This window comes from Tetrahymena thermophila (genome assembly GCF_000189635.1).
Source record: "Tetrahymena thermophila SB210 genomic scaffold scf_8254748, whole genome shotgun sequence".
NCBI lineage: Eukaryota > Ciliophora > Oligohymenophorea > Hymenostomatida > Tetrahymenidae > Tetrahymena > Tetrahymena thermophila.
The window spans coordinates 66,345-87,832 of record NW_002476508.1 but is presented as its reverse complement, the minus strand read 5'-3'; the positions used below and the strand labels follow the sequence as shown (position 1 = coordinate 87,832).

Genomic DNA, 21,488 nt, shown 5'->3' with positions numbered 1-21,488 from the left:
CTAATTAAAGCAAGCATGCAGATCTATCTTAATGAATCTTATCAATATGATTAAACCAAAATCATTCTTTAATGATCAATTATAACAAATTAAACAAACAAATTAATAAACAAACAAACAAACAAACAAACACACATCCATTTCAAAAAATTAATTTAAATAGTTTCATAAAAATAATTTAATCAAATCCTTATATATAAATGTTAAAATTAAATTGTAAGAATTTAGCAATAAAACTAATAATTAATAATCAAATAGTGATCATCATTTAATTAATTAACAAAATCAAATCTGTATCCAATGGTAGTATTTTGAATACTAATTCAAGGAGAAAGATTATTTCTGCTGAAATCATATATATGGTAAAATAAGAAGTCTATCCCATAGGGGTATTTTTGACACTCATTTTTCAAAATTTTAAAATGTTTTAAAATTTTGAAAAATGAGTGTCAAAAATACCCCTATGGGATAGACTTCTTATTTTACCATATATGAAATCTAACATATAAAATATGTATAATTATTTCGAGCCTATATTCGCTAAATATATCAATTAATCAGTGAGATTTAAGATCTGTAACGACACATTAGTATCAAAAGACTTATTTTAAGTAATTCTAATAATACTACTGTTTTCACCTCGCTGCAGACCTTATTTCTAACTAAATATATTAATATATTAAATATACTTAAGAATAAAATGCACTTAATAATAATAATAATTAATTATTCTATCCAATATGCCAGTAAGTAACAAATTAGTAACTGTAAATACACTCCTTCATTCTCTATTTTGGTTAAATCAAAAGTTAGCAAACATAAATGTTTATAAATTCTTATTACTCATCTAATGAATACTAAGTAATTAAGTCGTTTATAACAAATGAACAACTAATCTTTCTATCTATTTAACTAAAGATCTCACTAATTTTAATAAAAATAAAAAGAGAATCAATAATAAATGGAGATTAAATAAATATATGACAACATCAATCTATCAATATATTATATTAAATATATTAACTAATATTTTAATATACTTAAAATACACCTACTTATATTAATATATATCTAATTTAATAAAATTATTTAATTCCTGTGTATAAATAAATATATATATATATATTATCATATAATTTAAGAGTTTATACTTAATTAAATTATTCTCATTATTTTATTTTTTATAGATTATCTATTCTATAAAATAAGTCAGTATCAATTATTATTAGCATAATCAAATTTTTAATAAAAATATTCACATAAAATTTGAAATTTTAGAAATTTATTTAAATTTTGTATGATTTACTTAATTTATTTAAGAAATTTCATTTTGAAATTAATAAAAATATTTAAATTTTTTAATTTAAGAAATGAAAAATTTTTAATTATTTATAATTAATTATTTTCTTTCAATAAGTTTTATTTAATATTTATAACATGATTTCGAATTTTAATTTTCTATTCTAATAACATTAAAAATGAATTTGCAATAAATAAGTACCAATATATAGCACTTCTATGTATTAAATTCTTGTAGAAGTGTCAAAGTAAGAACTTTATCCCTGGATTTACTTGCTATAAAGTAGATAGATTAATTAAATATTTTATTTTAATTTTTACCATAAAATATTTATTTTATGAATTTTTAATTTAATTATATAATCTCAGATATAGTAAAATTTTACTTTTTTTATTTGACTACTTTAATAAAAATAAATTAAAATTAATATTTAATAATTCATATAACTATTATAAAATATAAATATTTTAATTTAAAATTATAAATTTTGTTTAAAAATAATAAAAAAGGCATTAATACCTAAATTTTAAAATTATTATTTATTCTTTAAATCAAATTATTTCTTATTTTGCATCTTAGTGTTGTTTTAGAAAAAATTTAATTCATGGAAGATTTTATTATTAGTCATTATTTTTAAGATAAAAAATATACATTAATTGTAAAAGTATTAAAATTTCAGAATTTGAATTAACAAATTAAATATGTTGAATATAATTAAAGTAAATATTTCTACATGTATAGAATATAAAATAATTAAATAAATAAATAATTGTATTCAAATTAATTTCAAATAAACTTAAGATTAATGATATTAACCCTGATGCTTAATGACAAAAACTCAATTAATTTACTAATATAATAAATAAACCAATTTTAATAAGTTTTAAAATTGAAAGTTTTGTTTTTTGCTGAATTTAAATAATTTCATTTTATCCATATTTATAAAAAAAATTAATCTCATTATTTAATCTAATTTTTTTTAATAAAAATTTAAGTATTTTATTTAATCTTTGTAACAAAAAAGTTAAAATAAATATATGAAACAAGAGAAATTATAATATTTTTTCTGCTAAAATTTAAAAATATTTAGCTAAACCTCAAATAATATAATTAAAAATATTTTTTCTTATTTTTAAAGTTACTCAAGTCACTCTATTAATTAATTTCTTATAATTTTATTTTAATTAAGAAATAAAAATTTATTTTTAACAAGGAAATATACAAAAAATTCTTATTTCAAGTCAAAAATCTTATTTTAACAGAATAATATGTTTTATCAGAAAGTTTATTATTAAAATTAGTTAAAATTTTTTAATTTTCTTACTTTTATTTATTTATTTTTTAAATAAATAAATAAGTAATCATTTTAATTAGTTCTTCTTATAGCTTTATAGTGAAGATAAGTAAGTAAGTCTATTTCAAACTTTTAAAGTATTTGAATATAATATTTCATCTTTTATTTATTCAAAATATTTTTAATAAAATATTGATATGGTTTATCAAACTAATTAATTTTTAGTTTTATTTTATCAAAACTAGTTTGATATGTAAAACAAATCTAAAATAATTAAATTTTAAATGATACAATTTCTTTGAATCTCCCTCCCTAATTTGATCAGAAACTATTTAATTTTTTTATACATATTTATTTATTTTTTGTAATATCTTAATAATATAAAAAAAGATAATAATAAATCTTTTATTGAAAAAAGTTCTTTTTTTATAAAATTAGTTTTATTTAATTGAATATAGAATTTAAGTTATAAATAATTGTAGCAATAAAAATTATGTATAGATTTTAAACTATTTTGATCAATAAATTCTGAAGAAATTGCAAAGTAATAGAATAATAAAATACAATCGTTTGAAATTTTATTTATAGGCGCTTTTGATTTTGGATAACATTAGAAAATTTCTAAATATAAAGAATAAATAAAAAATTTGGTGCTGCATATCTTGTTTTTTTGTTTGATTAGTTTATTTGTGATAACAAAAAAAATTCAGTTAATATATTTATAAAAGAAGAAATAGTTAATTAAATCAAAAAAAAAAAAGCATCAAATATGACAAAAGTTTACGAAGTAGAAAATATTATAGGACATAGAAAAAAAGGAAGTTAGATTGAATACCATATCTAATGGAAAGGCTACTCTCTCAAATAAGCTACTTATGAACCTGCTAAAAATATTTTAGATAAGAATATGCTTAAAAAATACCAATAGTAATCCCTTACAATTACATCAATTAATAAATCAACCATAATTTATTAATTAATATAAGCAAATGGTTGAATAATTTTTTTAACTTCAATTTTAATTATATTTAGAAAGCATTTACTTAGCAATGATAAACCTTAGACACCCATTAAGAAATCAATTAAAAAAGGAGCTTCAACTCATTAAACACGTAAATCTAGCTCAACTACTAAGAGAAGTGTTAAAAAATCAGTTGAAAAAGCATCTAATCCTAAATCTACTCCTAAATTAGATAAAAAAGCATTAGATCCAGTGTAAGAAATTTAAATAGAAATGAGCAAACAAACTGTTATACTTAAAATTAAATTAATTTAAATAAATAGGAAGGAAATTCATAATTATTAAAAGGATGTCAGTAAACTTCTTTTAAAGAGTGATATAACCTCCATATTGCACGTTTTTAAGGATGATGGAAAATCTCTTTACACAGTCACAATTGGAAAACATCCTAAATAATATTTAGTATCAAGTAGCTAAATTGCTAAGTATGCTTCTCCCGATCTCATAGTTAGATTCTATGAAAAGCTAATCCGCTGATTAGATTATATTTATTTATTATTATCATTAAAGTGTCTAGTAATAATTTATGTATTAATATCAATTAATTCGTTTCCCGCTTATTAAAACAAATTCAATCTTTAATTAAGATAATACCAAAGTATGTTTTTGTTAAAATAAATTATTTTTTTAAAAAAAAAATACGATTTAACATAATTAATCTCAATTAATAAAAATTTACTGTTAAAAATTACATATTTATTTATTTTTTTACTTTTTTACTAATTAAAATTAAATTAAAAAAATCATACTGTTAAAATTTTTAAGATATAAATTTAATTTTATTTGTTTTTAATATTGTTGTGTAAAAAACACTCCAATTAAAATACTTTTATTAATCTTCAAACTAAAAATTGTACTTAACTAGTTAATCTTTGTATTTTTATGAGATTAAAAAATGTAATTTTTCTTTAAAGAATAGCTTAAAAATAATAAATTCTTTCTTTTAAAAATTAATTGAAAGTAAAATAAATCACAACAACAATATTTTAATTAATTAAAAGATTAAAAATATTAAAAATTCTAAAGAAGATAATTAAATAAACTCTTTTTTATGATTATCATTTTAAAAATAAAAAAAACATAATTAATATAAATCAATTAAATTATTTTGCTCTTTTTTACAATTATCATTTTAAAATATATAAACAAATAAATTAATAAATAATTAAGTAAAAGAAAGCTAAATTAAAATAAATCAATTTAATTTGATTTGATTTAAAAACCAATTAAATTTAAATTTAAAGTGTGAATCAATATCAAATTACCAAATAGTATTTTTATTTGCTTAATAATATCCATCATATTAATCATTTTTTAATAGAAACATTAGTCTAATTTTTTAATAATTTGAATAAAAAATTTTGAAAGTATCCAAAAGAAAAATAAAATAAAGTTATTATATAAGTTAAATCAAATTTTTTTCCTCTCGATTATTATTAAATTATTTTTATACATGCTAAAACAAAAAATATTAATAAAATAAAAATTATAGTTTTAGAAGTTTTTAAACTTTTCTTACAAAATTCTTGATAATTAAAAAACAGATTTAGCTAAAATTTAATTATTAATAGAGCAATTTTTATTAAAATAGCAATTCATTAAATTTTTAAACATCAAAGTTTACTTTATAAATTAAATATTATAACCAATAAAAATACTAAAACTTAATTTTATTTCTATTAAATTATTTTTAAATTAAAAAAACCAAAATTAATATTTTAATAAATTTAAATAGTAAAAATATTGATTTATTTAATTACTAAATTAATTTAAATATGAATAAAAATTATTTAATTTTTAATTGCTTTAAATTAAAATAAATTAATATTATTATTTAATAGAGTTTGGTAAAATTTATTTACTTTTTGATTGTTTTAAATTAAATAATATCTATTTATTTATTTTTATAGGTTAAATATGGTTTATACTTTTATTTAATTTTTAATTCATAGTAAATTATTAGCAAAAAAGGTTGTAATTATTTTAATAGAATTAAATATGATAAATATTTATGATTTAATTTTTAATTGGTTTTTAAAAAAACTATTTTGAATTTAAATTTCAAATTAAAAAGTAAAATTACAAATAACTTTTTATAGGATAGACTATTTAATAATACTTTTAATGTAATTTGATGTATTTTTAAATGTTGAAACTAAATACAAATACTATTTTATTTATTTATTTATTTATTTATTAATCTTTAAATCTGAAGAAACATTTTTTGTATTTAAGTAGATATTAATCTTTTATTTATGATTTTATAACAATTATTTAAAAATGTAATTAAAAGATTGTTACCTAATTTTATATCATAAAAATTAAAAAATATAATAAATAATATTTTCGTTTTTATGGTATTTATAGGAAAGAGTTTGACTGATTTATTGTATTGAAACAAAAAATATTACAAGTAAAATTAAAATATTAATTTATCTGCTCAAATAACATAATCTCTATATTAAATATTAAAATCTGTAAATTAAAATAAAAAAACAATTTAATTTAAAATTTATGAGTAATTAGTTATATAAAAATGGAAAAATATTTATTTTTTATTCGTTTTAGTAATAGTTAAGCAAAAAAGTAAAATAGTATAAAAAACAAGTTAAATTTTCTATTGAAAAGAAACTTCTATAATTATACTGGTGAAAAAATTAATCTCAACTAATAGCATCAAACAAATATAAAAATAGTAAGTAACTAACATAATAAAATATGAAAATTTGAGTTAATATTACTTAACAATTAAGCTTTATTTATAATCTTCAAATTTGTTTAATGATTTTAAATTATATGTTAATATTTGATTTTTTTGATGGTAAATTATTTTAAATTTAAAAAGAAGAGTGGAATTGTAATTAATATTACTAAGGAGCGAAGAGAATTTTTATACTATATTTTTCTATAAGTTAAGAGAGGTATTTCGAATTTTAGTTTACACAGCAATTTATGTTAATTTTTAGTTTGATCAGAATCTTTTTTTTTATCAACCTACTAAGCTTGAATAGAAAAAAACAAAATTTAAAAACCAAAGTAACACAATTTTTGTTTGATTTTTAATTTAAATAAAATAAAAAATCTATTTTTCTTTACCTTTAACCTTAAAAAAGATAGAATTTGCAGTAGAAAAATATTTTAAATGAATTTCGATAAAAAATATTACTAATATATGAATGGATTTCATATACAGTAAATATTTGAATATAAAAGCAAAATATTTAACTTTGAAAAGTTATTTATGAATAAATTGTAAAAAATTTAGTAATCTTCAATTACTTTCTATTCTCTCTCTAATTATTTATAGATAAGTGAGGCAGCTAGCTTTTAATGATTACAAATTTTTTAAAGTTTTATTGAATTTTCAAAGATATTAATCAAAAATTAAATTTAAAAAATACAAGTAGTAAGAGCAGAGATAGTATAAACGCTTTAAACATCAATGTTGATTTTTATATAGTGTTTCCTAAGAAAATTTAACGCTCTTTCTCGTTGTTAAAATTATTCTTTATTGTAACATTACACTATTTATGTTAAATACTAGCAAATTTTTAGTTTTTATTCTCAAATTTTTTAAATTAGGAAAAAATATTTTAGATCCTACAACTTTTTACTTTTCATTTCATGATTTTGCTATCGCTTTGCCTAAATATAAAAAATAAAATGGCCATTTTACAAATTCATTTACATATTTAAAGAAAATCAATCTACTGGAGTATTTTTTATTACTAGATTTATAAAAATTAAATACCCGCTAAATTTTTTTAATTTAAGTTATTTTAAAATACGTATTCCCAATATGGCAAAATAAAAAGATATGGTCATTATACGATTATTACAGATTTAAAAATTTTGAAATTTAATTTCACTTACACAATATCAAAGCAAATTTTGTAGATATTTGACTGAAAATAGGAATAGTGAGAATATTATTGCCAAATTTTAATTCAGTAAGTGTTTAATAGTTTAAAAAATACTATGCAAAAGATATCTATAAATATGTATTTTTATGTTATAATCAAATTTTATTTTTTTTTGATTACCTAATTTTTTCTTAATATTTTGCCGTTTCATGCTTAGCAATAATAATAACAAGAAAACAAATTTTAATTGTTAAGAGACAAATTTAAAATCTTTTTCTTTTTTGAAGGAGAATTAAAATTTAATATTTACTGTTTAGATTTTGTGTTATTTTAACGGAAGAATAGTTTGGTATAAGTGAATATTATATTCTTAATGAATGTAAGAATGATGACATAATAATTTCTAAATATTAGTTTGAAAACACTTCAATTCAAGTGATTTAATAAAAATCTATTTTATTCAGAATAAATAGATTTATATGTTCATGTTTAATTAAGAGCATATAATTGCAATAAGAATGTTTATTTGTTAAGTAGATAGATAGATAGATAAATAAATAAATATAAAGAAAGATTCCTCTAACCTTCAAAATTAATTTTAATTTTATCAATTGATAATCATAAACTTTTGTCTTATACTTTAATAAAACATTACATAATTTTTTTTATTTAATTTACAAGTATTTTAAAGAATTATTTAATACTATTATTAAAACGATGAAAAAAAACATTTAAGATGAGTTATTATATTATATTTACAATTAAGTAAAAATTATGTGATGCCTCATTCATTTATGTTAGTAGACAAGTTTTATATTTTTTTCGAACAATCTTCGTTTTTGCTATGGAAATCTAAAAATAATCAATCATCAAAAATAAATATCTCAAAAATAAGATGAATTTTATTATAAATATGTCCATTAATAATTATTTTAGGCTAAAAATCAGTTGCTTATTATTCTTTGCTCAAAATAATATTTTTTGCTTTAAGAGAAAAATGTAAGTACTTGGTAGATTTATTTATTTTCTATTTAATGATTTTCTTAAGATATTTTTCTAATTTCAAAAAAAATACATTACAATCTGTTCTATTTTGTGAATTAATTTCTCAATTCTTCAATAATTAAAAATGATATCTCACCCATAGTCACACTTTTTTTCTTTTTTTATTCAAATTTTGCAATTATCAAAAAAAAAAGAAAAAAATATAATAAATGGCTTCAAAAAAACATTCGATGATTGTCAATTTTGGAATACTGATTTTAAAGCCATATGCAAAAATTAGCTAAACAAAAAATTTTAACAAGAAAATTTCATATTTTTAAATTAAATTAAGAATGCTAAAAGCTAAGAATTTTTTATAAACTGATTGATTATGATTCGATGTTTAAAAAAGATTTTTGATTCTACTCATTGAAAAGATTAAGTTAAATTTAGTGCTAAATGTAAGCAAAAAGAAGAAGGAAAAAAAAAAAACATTTATCTTGTGATGGGAAATTACAAGTTAAGAGAAGCATTGATTGATTATTTGATAAAAACGAATATTAATCACTAATAGATATATAATTAATAACATTTAATTATGAGAATCAACTACAATCACATGATAAAATTCAGACAAATTTAAATAATCTTTGTAAATATTTTAATAAATTAATTACAATTAAAACCACACATCCATCCATTCCTTCTCATTTTGTAGAAGCAAGCTCACTTTGCTTACATAAAAATCTCTATGTTTACTTGAATAGAGATTATAATAGTTGTAAAAACTACTATTTATAATCTTCATATAACTTTTAATTTCCACAATAATAAATACCAACGGAGTGTTTTATTATAATTTTTTAGTTTTTTAAGTAAAAATAAATAAATAAATAACTTTATTTGAAACAAGCATTATCTGCTACCTTGCTTGATAAACATTATAAAATTCTGATTTATATAAAAAATAATGCAAACTATTCTGATTTTTAAAAATTAATCCTAATAAAACATAAATTTATTAAACAAAGCTAGCAAAAATTTAAAAATTTGCTTGAATTATCTTACGCAATTTTTCACTCAAAAGATATTTTTATTATTTTAACATAGCTTTTGTGTCTAATTTATTTATATCAAAAATACTTTGAATTTCTATCAGTCATAAAATTTAAAAAAAAATAAAACAAAAGCTTTTACGTCAATAATTTTTATAATATTTAATAAGATTTCGCCAATATTAATTAAATTACATTTTTGAAAAATAATTAGAACTCTTATCAATTTTTCTCCTTTTTATTTTAATTGCCTTGACAAATAAATAAACAAACAAGCAAACAAACAAAAAAGAAAAAAGCAAATTGATTTATTCATAGACAATCAATCACATGAAAAAAAAAATCCTTTCTAATTTATTAAAACCCTAACCAATTTTTCAAAAAGCTAAAAAGTTGAGTTCATATTAAGTTTTTACTTGAAATAATTATTAACAATTTTTTCAAATTACCGTTTATCTTAAAAACAACAAATCATCCTTCCTTCTTTAGTCTATTCTTAATTAAGTTTTTTCATCTTCAGAAATTAAGTTTTCTCCAAATGTACAACAATAATATCAAAATTCACAACATAAAATCAAGCAATAATTTGTTTTTTTTACTCCTCAAATTAATTTTCAAAATTTTTTTCTTCAATTTCCCAAAAAAGGAAAAATTAACTAACCTCATTCATTATTGGTTGCATAAAATTATATCACTTATGTTCTATTAAATATTTACCTTACTTGTTTATAAATTGCATTATTACTATTTGATTACCGTGTTTAATAGATCTTTTAAGAAATTTAAGCTAGAAAACATTTCTATGACAAAGCAATAAGTTCTAAGAATAGTTTTTAATATAGTTTCATTGATTTAAAATAAAAAATTAATAAAAAAAGTAAAAGTTTTTGATAATTTTATGGCATTTTTAAATGGTTTTGAATGAAATACTTTAATATAAAAGATAGAAATAAATATTTGAATTGAAATGACGATAAAATAATATAAGTTTTGAAATAATTTTATTTAATTTGAAGATTTTGTTTTGTAATAAATAAGAATAATTAGCAGTATATTTTAAAATAAATCCCATTTTACTCGGATTTTTTAGCTTTAGTTACTTTATACTTCCCATTTGCTTACTTTATTTAATGCATTAAAGTATGTATTTTTATTAAATTATAAAGTGGCATGGACTAAGTATGTGGTTTTTTAATTATTTTGTTTGTTTATTTTTTTTGTTTGCTTCCTTTTTTTTGTTTGTTTTTTTAATAAGTAGGTAGGTAGGTTGGTTGTTTTTGTTTGTGGTTCTTTTTCGTTATTAAAGTTTCTATTATTATTTTTAGATAAGCTATAAAGCTGAGCTTTTCTTATACTTCTAGTAATGAAACAGTAACTTAAGTTAGGATTCAGCATTACAAGAATTATATGATTAGTGATTTATTCAAAGATACTGCTAATCGATTGAAATAGCGATTGATATTTTTATTTGTGTATATTTTATTTTTTATTGAAATATTTATGAGTGTTTATTTGTTTGTTTGTGTGTTTTCGGTCGAGAGATAGATAATTTAGAGAGTAATTGATAAGAGAGGAGCTAAGTATAGATTTTAATATTTGAAATAGATTATTAAACTGAGATTTTATTTATTTATTTTTAATTAGATTATTTTTATTTATTTATTTAGTTAGTGAGTGAGTGAGTGAGGTAGATACGTAGATGCTGGTTGAAAGGGAGTATATTTATTTTGCGCATTTGTTTCTTGATAAAATTATTAGTTTTATCACTTCACCATAAATTTTTTTGAACTATTTGAACTGAGCTATTCAATTCTTAATTGATAATTTTAATTGTTTATTATTAAATTTGTAGGGTTATTAATTAATGGTAAGAATTAATTATATATCCAATCGATGAAATGTTATTTTCATTTTTATTTATTTATTTATTTTTTATGTATATATAAAATTTATTTTGATTAGTTTTCATTTATTTATTTATTTTTTATTCATTCATTTATTAAATTAAAGTAACTCAAATCTTTTTATTAGGCTTTTATTACTTTTTATTTCTATAGGGCACATTATTTATTTTGGTTAATTACTCTGAAATAGATGATTTTTGTTTAATATGTGTTTTGTTAATAAAGGAATCAATCAACAATTAAAGATGACTAAAGTCATTAAAATAAATTAAATTGATTATTTATTGATTTCATTAATCGTTAGATTATTTGAATTTCTTTCTTATTTGATCACCATTCTTTGATTCAAATATATCTTCATGATCCTAGTTTAGCTTTATTTATTCGCTATAGGACCTACTTTTGCTTACAGTCTTTTAAGTGTTTTAATCCTATGAGTTTTTATAGCATGATTAGTAAGTATATTAGGTGGATGATCTTTTTTTGTTATAAGATATCTCAATATTGTTAATTGAGCCATACTCTTCCTGCTCATAATTTATAGTTTAAGAGCTTGAGTTGGAGAGTATTTTGTAGTATTAATCATTATCTGAAGAAACATTGTTAAATTCATGTTAATATTATTATTTTTAATCCTAACAAGTTTAGATTTGTTGGTTGACTTAGTATTAGTACTATTATATTTATAATTATAATTATAATTATTCTTGTTCTTCTTCTTCATCTTCTTCTTCATCATCTTCATCTTCATAATAATCTTGTTACTGTTAATACTGTTGTTGTTATTGTTGTTACTACTGAAGTTGTTAATCATTCAAATGTTCTCTTACTTATAAAATTTATTCTTCATCAATAATTTAACCAAGTTAAGAGAACTCCTATTTATAATGTTAGATAATGAAACAAAGGTAATCAAATTCTTCTTCATTTTATTAGAAGATGTAAGAAAGGAACCCAAGAGCAATAGAAATAGCACTCCATTAATATTCTAAATAATATAAATAAATAATTAAGTAAGTTGATTGATTGATTTGAGATTGAAATACTTACCTAGATAGATATCTACAATTTTATCGCAAATTTGTTAAATGCCTTCCCTAATTATCCAGTCTTATCTTTAAGAGAAGTGGTAATCGATGAAATAGTAGAAGAACTAGCTTGCAGTGATGAGTTAGCAGTTCCAATTTAAATATCTATTGATATTCTTTTCAAATTCAAAGGTCTTAAATTAAAGAGTTTGTATTTATTAAACTTCATAATTTTCGAAGCAATCTACGATGCAGTGAATGTTAAGCTAAATTTAATAGTTAAGTTAAGATTTTGAATAATTATTAAAAGTGCTTTACTTTATATGCCATGTTAGTGGCGCATGATGCATAAAAGCTGTAATAACTTTCGTCTTGGTTCATTTGTAAGATAGCAATTTCCATGAACTTATGAGCTTAGAGTTGGATAGTGAGCATATTGGAAAAGGCCATGTCAGCTGCTTAGGTGATCAATTGATTCTGAATTTATTAGAACTGTTTGTTATTATAATCGGTAATTAATGTAAGGTAAATCAAATGTTTAAAAATTAATTTTGAAGAAATCTCTATTGTCTCGATATTCACCACAAAAAGAAAAAAAACAAATTTGTATCAGAATTAATTATAGGTGTTATAATGTCAATTTCAAGACCACTTTGTCTCAAATTTAGGAAGACGAAGAAAAAAAAAATCGATTTATCTATTCGCCTTTTCTGAGTAATTATATTAGGCTTTGTGACGTAAAATGTAAATAAATTTTTGAAGGGGTGGGTTTTTAAAGAAATAATTTTATGTAATTACTGCGTATTTTAGAGTATTTCTCATATTCTCCTTGTCATTTCTACTTTGCTAAGTCATGTCTATACGATTTAGTTGCTACTCCTTTTATTATGAATCAAAATAAGATTAGATTTATTAATTGATTGATTGATTAATATTGATAATTCATTCATTTCTTGGGTGGCAAAAAACAACTAAAAAACAAACAATAATCTTCAAAAATATATTTCATAAAGGGAAATTTTAAATTCAAAATTATGAAAATTTAAAGAATAGAAATATATATTTAAATTAAAATTTAGAGGGAGTGAGGGAAAATTATCTATCAGACTTTCTGTTTGATTTTAAAACTATTGATTGATGATGTGTCTTCTAATCAAATAGCGAAAATGTTAACCCAAATCCAAGAAAATGAAAGAAAGAAAATATAGAAATTAAAAGATGATTTAATAAATCCCGCATAGTGTTTAGAATATTTTAGAGTTTTTAATAGTTCTAAAATTTTAATAAAGATATGACAAATTAGTGAAACTTTTAATATCGAATGAAGAAGAAAAGAAGTCTAAACAAATAGTTGATCAGTCAATCTTTTAATTTATTTATTTATTCATTCATTCCTTTATTTATGGTAAGGATGTAAAAATTAAAGATCCTTTATTTATAATTTCAATTTATTTAATAAAAAGAGAGAGAAAGTAAGAAAATTTAGATCAATAGAGAGAGGCAAAGCAAAAGGGGAATAGAAAGATTTAGAAATTTAAAAATTTATCAATAATTTTTTTTGCAAAATCAAATGTGGGGAAAATTAGTAAAACAAACTCATTAATAATTAATTTGATATTCGATCAAAAAAAGGAATGTTTTTTTTATTGAGTACTGAAAGCTATTTAGCTTGTTTGTGTATTAAGTATTTTTAATCTATGTTCAATTTTTTTAAATATGTTTTTGCCATATTGCAAAAACATAATTTTAATCTGATAGTCGAATTGATTTGCTTGTTATAAAATTTTCGACAAATTCTGGGGATCATTCGCTAACGAATAAATTGCAGATAAGTTGGAAAATAAAACGATTTATTTAAGCTACTTTAAAAAATAGAATCTGATCATTTTTGACCTACAATTAAATCAATATTGTTGTATTAAAATTTCTCAAAGAAAATATTTCTTCATTAATTTGTATTGAAAAAACCTAAAAATTAGCGCGTTGGATATTTTGCTTTCATTCTTTAATAAATTGCTGAAAAGAAGAAAAGCGTGCTCATGCTCTGGGAAGCAAGAGCAATTTTTAAAATAATTTATTCTACTTTTTAAATGTCAGGAAGATAAAAACTTTTGTTAAAGTACTAAATTCTGGTAGATATTCGTTAAATGATATTTATTTATCGATCTGCTCATGTTTTATTGCTTATTAGGTTATTTTTAAAAGGGCTTGAAAGGAAAGTTTAAACTGTTTTTTTAAATTAGCTTAACAAGTTCTAAAAAATGATTTATGTACCTTCCTTTTAAAGATTTTTTGTATGTAGTAGCTTAAACATGGAAGGTCAAGTTGATTAATAGAAGGAGGAAAAACCCTCTTTCCTAACATTTAATTGATTGATTACGCATTATCATTCTTTTCTCCCATATGTTTAATTTATTAGTTATTTATTCCATATAAAAGTTCACTCATTCATTCATAATCAAAGAGAAAAAAAGATTTGATACTTTTCAATGCTAAAAAGAGACAAAAAAAATAAGAGTTAGGAAATATTGAATGCAGTCATAAATTTTTAAATTTTGACCAAAAAAGAATGGCGAACTTGTATGCCTCAATGAGCGTTTTATGTGGGATTTACTTCTTATGAGTATAATAAAAGATAAATGTTATTTACCTAATATTTTTGGAGCATGACTCTAAGTATGTTGCTATCATATTCACTTTTTTATTAGTCTAAAATAAGTTTTTATTCATTAGGAATTTGTTATTAAGGACACTCGATTCTGTCGAGTGATTCGCTGGAAGTCATTTACTGTTACATCAAGCGAGGTATTTTAAAAAGATCTCAGATAAGGAATCTAATTAGATGTGAGAGGATGGATGCCAATAGCCTTTGATAATGGCTGTTGTATATGTTAGGCAGATTAAAGGGAATATAGATGGATTGATGAGATTGCTTGATTTGGTGTAGTTTATAATTTAGGAGTGTTAATTAATTTATTTACTAGAAAGTGAGTTAATAAGTATTTTGCTTGTATTGCTTTGTTTGTTTGTTTATTTATTTCTAGTTTGCTTTTATTTTAATTATGTATCAATATGTGAAGGTATTTATCTATGATAGATAGATAGATTGAATTAATTAATTAATGATGGTTTGTTTATAATAACGAGTGTTTTTATTTTGGATAAGTATCAATCAATAATTGAAATTATTATTTTTATTCGATTTATCTTTTTATTTTTTTTTTGTATTATTTTTAATTAAAAAATATTCATTATATTGATTCACTAAATTCTAAAAATAATAAAATAAATCAATCAAGTTTGAGTAATTCAATAAGAAAATTAGTTAATGTATTTATGTATCTTTCATGGTATCTTAAAAGATTCCATATTTTTTTTATAATTAACTCTATTCGCCTTATAAACTGCGTAATTAATTTCTTTTGTAAAATTACTTGTTTCTTTTTCAACAACGCTTGCTGCTTTCAAGATATTTAAGTGTTGAAAGTATTTATTTTTTAATAATAATAAGTGTTTCATAGCATCAAAATTAATTAGCATCAAATTACATAAAAACATTATCTACGCATTTAAAGATTGTAAATAAATAAATTTTCTTTACAAAATAAAAATCTATCTTACCCCATAAAAATAGAATACAGAAAACGAACAAATAAATAAATAATTAATTTATTTAAAATAATAAATTCTAAACAACTAATAAGATTTTGTAAAAATTAAAATTTGGTATATTGATGATTATGGTCAATTTACGATGTATCTTTCAAAACTTATAAATTCAACTGACTGTCATTTTATTAAAGTTGGAATAAATTTACCCCTGCATATCTTTCTTTATTTATCTTACAAATAAGATAAAATTCATCACATACTTTTATTTTATTGACATCATCTAAAAGAAAATAATGGCAAAGAACACTACCAGATGCAAAAAATAATTAAAAAAATATTCTTAGATTTTACATTTCTTCTTTTTCATTTTCTGATTCAACAAGTAACTCAGTATACTCCTTTTGAATTCCCTCGTAAATTATTTCAATTTTAAAGAGCACAGATTTTTTTTTTCTGTTTTGTGTTCATTAAACATTTAATGAATTAAAAATAGAAAATTTATTGGAGTGCTAAAAGCTCCTGCAGTGTTTTTAATTTTTTAAAAATTGCATCATACGAGATTTTCATTAAACAAGGCTTAATTGCAGAGTAAGAAAAATTTTACTTTCTGATTTAAGCAGAATAGTTAAATTGGAATTAAAAATACATTTAAGCTTTTGTTAACACACATCAAAACCAAAAAATTTTTAGATATCTTTAAAAAAAATAATGAATTAATATGTGAACTTTAAACTGTATTACCTCATAGACTTATTTATCAGAATCAAAATATTTTAAAGCATGAAAAGTTCTACATATATGTATATTTTTAATCATTTTCATACAAATATTCTGAAACAAAGTCTCTAACTAAGATCAATCACATATTTTTTGATAAAATTTAGTTATAAGTATTTTCTTGATTTATTGAAATTCTGCTCTTAATGTAAATCAAGAAAATAATCTATCCATAGATAACCAAATTTTTATCAATAATCCAAAGAATGGAATTTATTATTAAACTAAAAGAACAAGCAAGGAATAAATTAATTAGAGCAAATAAATACTTTTAAGAGTATTTATCCTTTTATGCTTGCATTTAGAAATATTGAAATTTAACTTTTAAATTAGCTGTAAAAATTACAAAAATATTATTTTCTATTACTGCAAAACAATTAAGGAACATGTGAGGTAAGTAAGTAAGTAAGAAAACAATTGATAAATCAATCAATTAATCAATATTTCAAAATTTAAAAACCTAAAAATTTAATAAAATCATTTGAGAATAGGTAAGGTAAAAAAGCAAGCATATGGAAATTTTAGCAAATATTAAAAAACTAAAATGCTTTATGCAGCTAATTATAACGCATTAATTAAGGAAATCTATGCTTTTTTAATTCAAAACATTAAAATGAATAAGTCTTTAACAACCTAATATGCTTATATCTCTTAATAAGGTAGAATTAGCCATTTCTTTTTTAAAGGATAGTCAAATTCATCACTTCCCTACTTAAAAAATAATCTTTATTTGACAATTTGTTTATTTGCTAATGCTTTAAAAAATGAGATGTTTCTAATACCTCTCAGCAGGCTAACTAAAATTATTTTTGATAGATTGATTGGCTGGCTGATTGATGAACGAAAAAATAGAATATTTTTAATGCGTTTTTAAAAATCTTTTATTATTAACTTAGAAAATTGATTTTAAAGTAAAGCTTGTTTTGCTTTACTTTTATTAGAACAAGAGTATATTAAATATTACCACTCTATTAGATTTAATCTATTTATATATCTATCTATCAGTCAGTCAGTCTATTGATTTTTTAACAAAATACTTGCTAAAAAAATCCTCAATGAAATTTAATTAAAGACCTTTTTATTAATTTATTTTGAAAAATTTAAATACCTCTCAAAGCTTTTTATTTATTTTGATAGGGTTGAAAGTAGGCTTTGCAGTTTTAACAGATCAATCTATATCTTGGTATTGTGATTCTTTAAACAATAAACCACTTTAGAGGTAATTTAAAGTATATCGAGTAAAGTTCTTGCATGTTTTAATAATTATATTGGCCTCCAATAAAATAAACTATTCTATAACATTTTTCAAAATTAGTAAATAAATAAATACTAATTTTTTTGTAATTTTGAAAACGTACACTAACTATTTAGCATACATTCATACATTTAATTAAATATTATTTATTTTTATTTATTTATCAAAGATGTCAACAAAAAAAATGATTACAATGAGCAAAGCTCTTAGATAAAATTATAAATATCAAAAATATGAATTTTTCTTTTTTTTCTAGGTAAATTGATAAATTGGGAAATTTCTCAAGAAATAGATTTCCTTTTTTTGAGTTTATATATTTATTATGTTTGTCATTTATTAATGTCTAATCATCTACTGATACGATATTTACATTTCAAAAGAAAATAAGACACAAACAAAGCGTGTGTTAATATTTTTTCAGAATAAACTAAATACCTTTAATTTTCAACTTTATTTATAAATACTACCCCAAAATATTTAGTATTTTTGTATGCTTATTAATTGATTGTCTATGATACTGTTCTCTAAAAATAATTAATTAATAAAAACATATATCTTTTAATCAAAATTTATACGCCTTAAATAATCAAGTCAAGTCACATCACGCACGGGTAAGCACGAAATTTGAAAATTCTAATAAAAAATTTTATTACCCATGTTTAATTAATTTCTGAGTAATAATCTATAGAAATATTTTGCCTTACTTTATGAATGGAATGTATGTATGTATTTATATGAGATTCTGATTATATAGGACAATCAGTCTACATTCCAAAAACTTTTAAAGAAATTTCTTATAGAATCAAATTAAATTCTTGAGAGTAAGAAGTTCTAGCTTTAGTTGAGATATTTGTATGTTTTATTTATAAATGTTAGAAATGTAAAAGCTTATTATGATGTTTATTATGATTTTATTATATTTCGGAATACGATTATAAGCAGAAACAAACAAATAATAATATAATTTCTAACGCGGGTTTATATTTTTTGATTTTTTATGTAAAACTCATAAGGCGTGTTAATTTTAATATAAAAGAATGATTGAAGGAATGAATAATGTTATAAGATTTTATCCTTTTTATTTAATTTTGACAGTTCAATAAAAAATAAGGGTAATTAATTTTATAGAGATAGACTTGATAACTTAATAAATAAATATCTTTTATTAGTTAGTTTCAAGCAGTATTCGTGATATTTAAGTGCTTGATGCAAATTAAATTGATGCTATAATTTAAATAAAGAGAACGGCTGAATTAAAGGTAAATTTAAATCCTACAATACAAATTTACTGATTTACTTTTATGTATCTATTTTATGAGCTAGAATATTTAATTTTATATCAAAGTTAAAAAAATAAATTATTGTGTCTTTTTTATTTTTTAAACATTTTATAGAACTATTTGGAAGGAGAGTTAAAATGCTTAGGAATGAATTAGTTAAGCTATCTATACATAAAAGAGAAAGAAGAAGAAGAAAAAAGAAAGATTTAATCTTAATTCTAAATATATATTAACATATGCATATGTAAATGATGTTTATATATTTTATTCATCTTTAATTTAAGTTGATAAATAGATATTTATATCTATCATTTCAAAAGTATTTTATTGATTGATTTTGTATGCGTAATTTAATAAAATTACTCTACATCTAAATTAAAGCAAAAATATGTTACACTTGCTTTATCTTTAGATATATAAAAATTTTTATATTAAGACATATTCAATTTTAACATAGTTCTGTTCGATCCAAATCTTATCAGCTTTATAGCTCCATTAAAATATATTTTCGAAAAGATACTTTTAAATAAATAAATTAATTAGTTGTCTTCTCAAGCAATTATTTTATTTATATTTGATTAATTTGAAGAAGGATAAATCAAAGAAGATCAAAATTTAGCATATATATTAATCAATTAATAGTTATATGAAATAAATTTTTTTTAACCCTAAAAATATAATAGTTACATCACTTTAATGATTATCTTATCCATAAATTTATAATCAAAAATTTTATGACACTCCCATTTTTAATTTAATTAATTTATTTATTCCTTAAAACTTAAATTTGCTCAAATATTAAAAAATAAATAAAATTTTCTTGTATTAAATTTTTCATTTGATATCTTTTTCCTTGTCCTCAAAAGTAAAAAAAAGCAGCTAAATTTCCATAAAATTTGCTTAATTTATTAAAATTAATTAAAATAATGCTAGTTGAATATCATTTTTTTTTTAACTAAAAGTTCAACACTATCAGATTTGTTAACCTTTTGGCATTTTCTTTCACTTTCTTTAATCTTTATTTTCTTACATTCAGTTTTTTTATGAGTTACAATAATAAAAATTTTTTACCCTCCCTTGGTTTATTTACTAATATAAAATTAAGTATTGAAAATTGGATTAAATTTACTAAACAGGAGAAATAAATACACTCACTCACTCAAATTAAATTAGAGATTCAATTGTTTTTATAAGCTATTTCACATGATAGCATAAAATTTTGTAACCAAAAATAAAAAATTTCATAAGCATTTAATATGCTTAAAGCTATTAGAAAGTATTGAAAACTTAAGTATTCACTTAATGAATAAATAAATAGCTTAACATCTAACAAACACTACCACCTATATTTGATTTATATTGCTATGTAAATATTTCATAAAAAAAAATATTTATTAAGTCTCTATGGCTTCATTAATAGGTGTTTGAGTGTTTCATATCCTATTCTATTTACACAGCTTATATAATACATTTTAGGGAGTAAAATCAGTTTAATACAAATAAAAGTTGTCTCTATCATCAACAAAGTTATATTTTTTATTTATTAATATTGTAAAAAATTGAAAAACAATTTAAAGTATGTAAATACAGTAAATTAAATTGTCTATTTCTGGTTATAGTTTTGTAAGGCATATCTTTGCTCAAAATACCTAAGCACACATTTTCACTTTTTTGTTTCGTTTTTTCATGACTGATCGAACACTTTTACCCAACATAGAATATATCGTATTTGCAAACGAAGTCATTTGGATCAAATGAATTTAACAAAATAGTCATTAAAGATATTATATTTTAATCATTTAAATTCAAAATTTACTAGAAACAAGCAGCATCAAATAATTAATCAAAAATCAACCTCAGAAAAAAATAAAAACACATTTTATTGAAATATTTCTTTCTTGAAATCAAACAAACCAAGTCGAATAATCTAAAAATTTAATTTACACAAAAAAAAAATATACATAAATAAAATAATACTCAAAAACACTACTTTTAAATACTACTTGCCTATTATAGATTCTAACCTTTTAAAAAGTATAGAATCAATTACGTATTATTTTATATGTTCAAAATTTATAATGTACAAATAAACATATAATAATAAAAGCATAAAAA

General features: G+C 20.0%; 7 protein-coding genes across 7 annotated transcripts; 6 read left to right on the top strand and 1 right to left on the bottom strand. All coding sequences in view use genetic code 6, as the record gives it.

The window, feature by feature from the left end:
• Positions 1-491: 491 nt before the first annotated feature.
• TTHERM_000705250 (hypothetical protein) lies at positions 492-854 on the top strand (the record flags this gene model as incomplete). Its single annotated transcript, XM_012796306.1, has 1 exon — positions 492-854. The coding sequence occupies one exon, from the start codon at positions 492-494 to the stop codon at positions 852-854; it is 363 nt and encodes a 120-aa protein (XP_012651760.1).
• Positions 855-3,363: 2,509 nt separating this feature from the next.
• TTHERM_00705240 (heterochromatin protein) lies at positions 3,364-4,092 on the top strand (the record flags this gene model as incomplete). Its single annotated transcript, XM_001010953.3, has 3 exons — positions 3,364-3,521; positions 3,627-3,809; positions 3,879-4,092. The coding sequence occupies 3 exons, from the start codon at positions 3,364-3,366 to the stop codon at positions 4,090-4,092; spliced, it is 555 nt and encodes a 184-aa protein (XP_001010953.3).
• A 6,595-nt stretch (positions 4,093-10,687) lies between these two features.
• On the top strand, positions 10,688-11,191 carry TTHERM_00705239 (transmembrane protein, putative; the record flags this gene model as incomplete). Its single annotated transcript, XM_001470582.2, has 1 exon — positions 10,688-11,191. The coding sequence occupies one exon, from the start codon at positions 10,688-10,690 to the stop codon at positions 11,189-11,191; it is 504 nt and encodes a 167-aa protein (XP_001470619.1).
• Positions 11,192-11,711: 520 nt separating this feature from the next.
• TTHERM_00705230 (hypothetical protein) lies at positions 11,712-15,246 on the bottom strand (the record flags this gene model as incomplete). Its single annotated transcript, XM_001010952.2, has 5 exons — positions 11,712-12,409; positions 12,472-12,715; positions 12,768-12,941; positions 13,248-13,328; positions 15,100-15,246. The coding sequence occupies 5 exons, from the start codon at positions 15,244-15,246 to the stop codon at positions 11,712-11,714; spliced, it is 1,344 nt and encodes a 447-aa protein (XP_001010952.2).
• A 2,136-nt stretch (positions 15,247-17,382) lies between these two features.
• TTHERM_000705205 (transmembrane protein, putative) lies at positions 17,383-18,358 on the top strand (the record flags this gene model as incomplete). The annotated part of the gene is made up of 2 exons (XM_012796305.1): positions 17,383-17,497; positions 17,976-18,358. The coding sequence occupies 2 exons, from the start codon at positions 17,383-17,385 to the stop codon at positions 18,356-18,358; spliced, it is 498 nt and encodes a 165-aa protein (XP_012651759.1).
• Positions 18,359-18,432: 74 nt separating this feature from the next.
• TTHERM_000705203 (hypothetical protein) lies at positions 18,433-18,804 on the top strand (the record flags this gene model as incomplete). The annotated part of the gene is made up of 1 exon (XM_012796304.1): positions 18,433-18,804. One exon carries the CDS (start codon positions 18,433-18,435, stop codon positions 18,802-18,804), a length of 372 nt encoding a protein of 123 aa, XP_012651758.1.
• Positions 18,805-18,947: 143 nt separating this feature from the next.
• TTHERM_000705201 (transmembrane protein, putative) lies at positions 18,948-19,625 on the top strand (the record flags this gene model as incomplete). The annotated part of the gene is made up of 3 exons (XM_012796303.1): positions 18,948-19,205; positions 19,263-19,352; positions 19,488-19,625. 3 exons carry the CDS (start codon positions 18,948-18,950, stop codon positions 19,623-19,625), a joined length of 486 nt encoding a protein of 161 aa, XP_012651757.1.
• Positions 19,626-21,488: the final 1,863 nt, after the last annotated feature.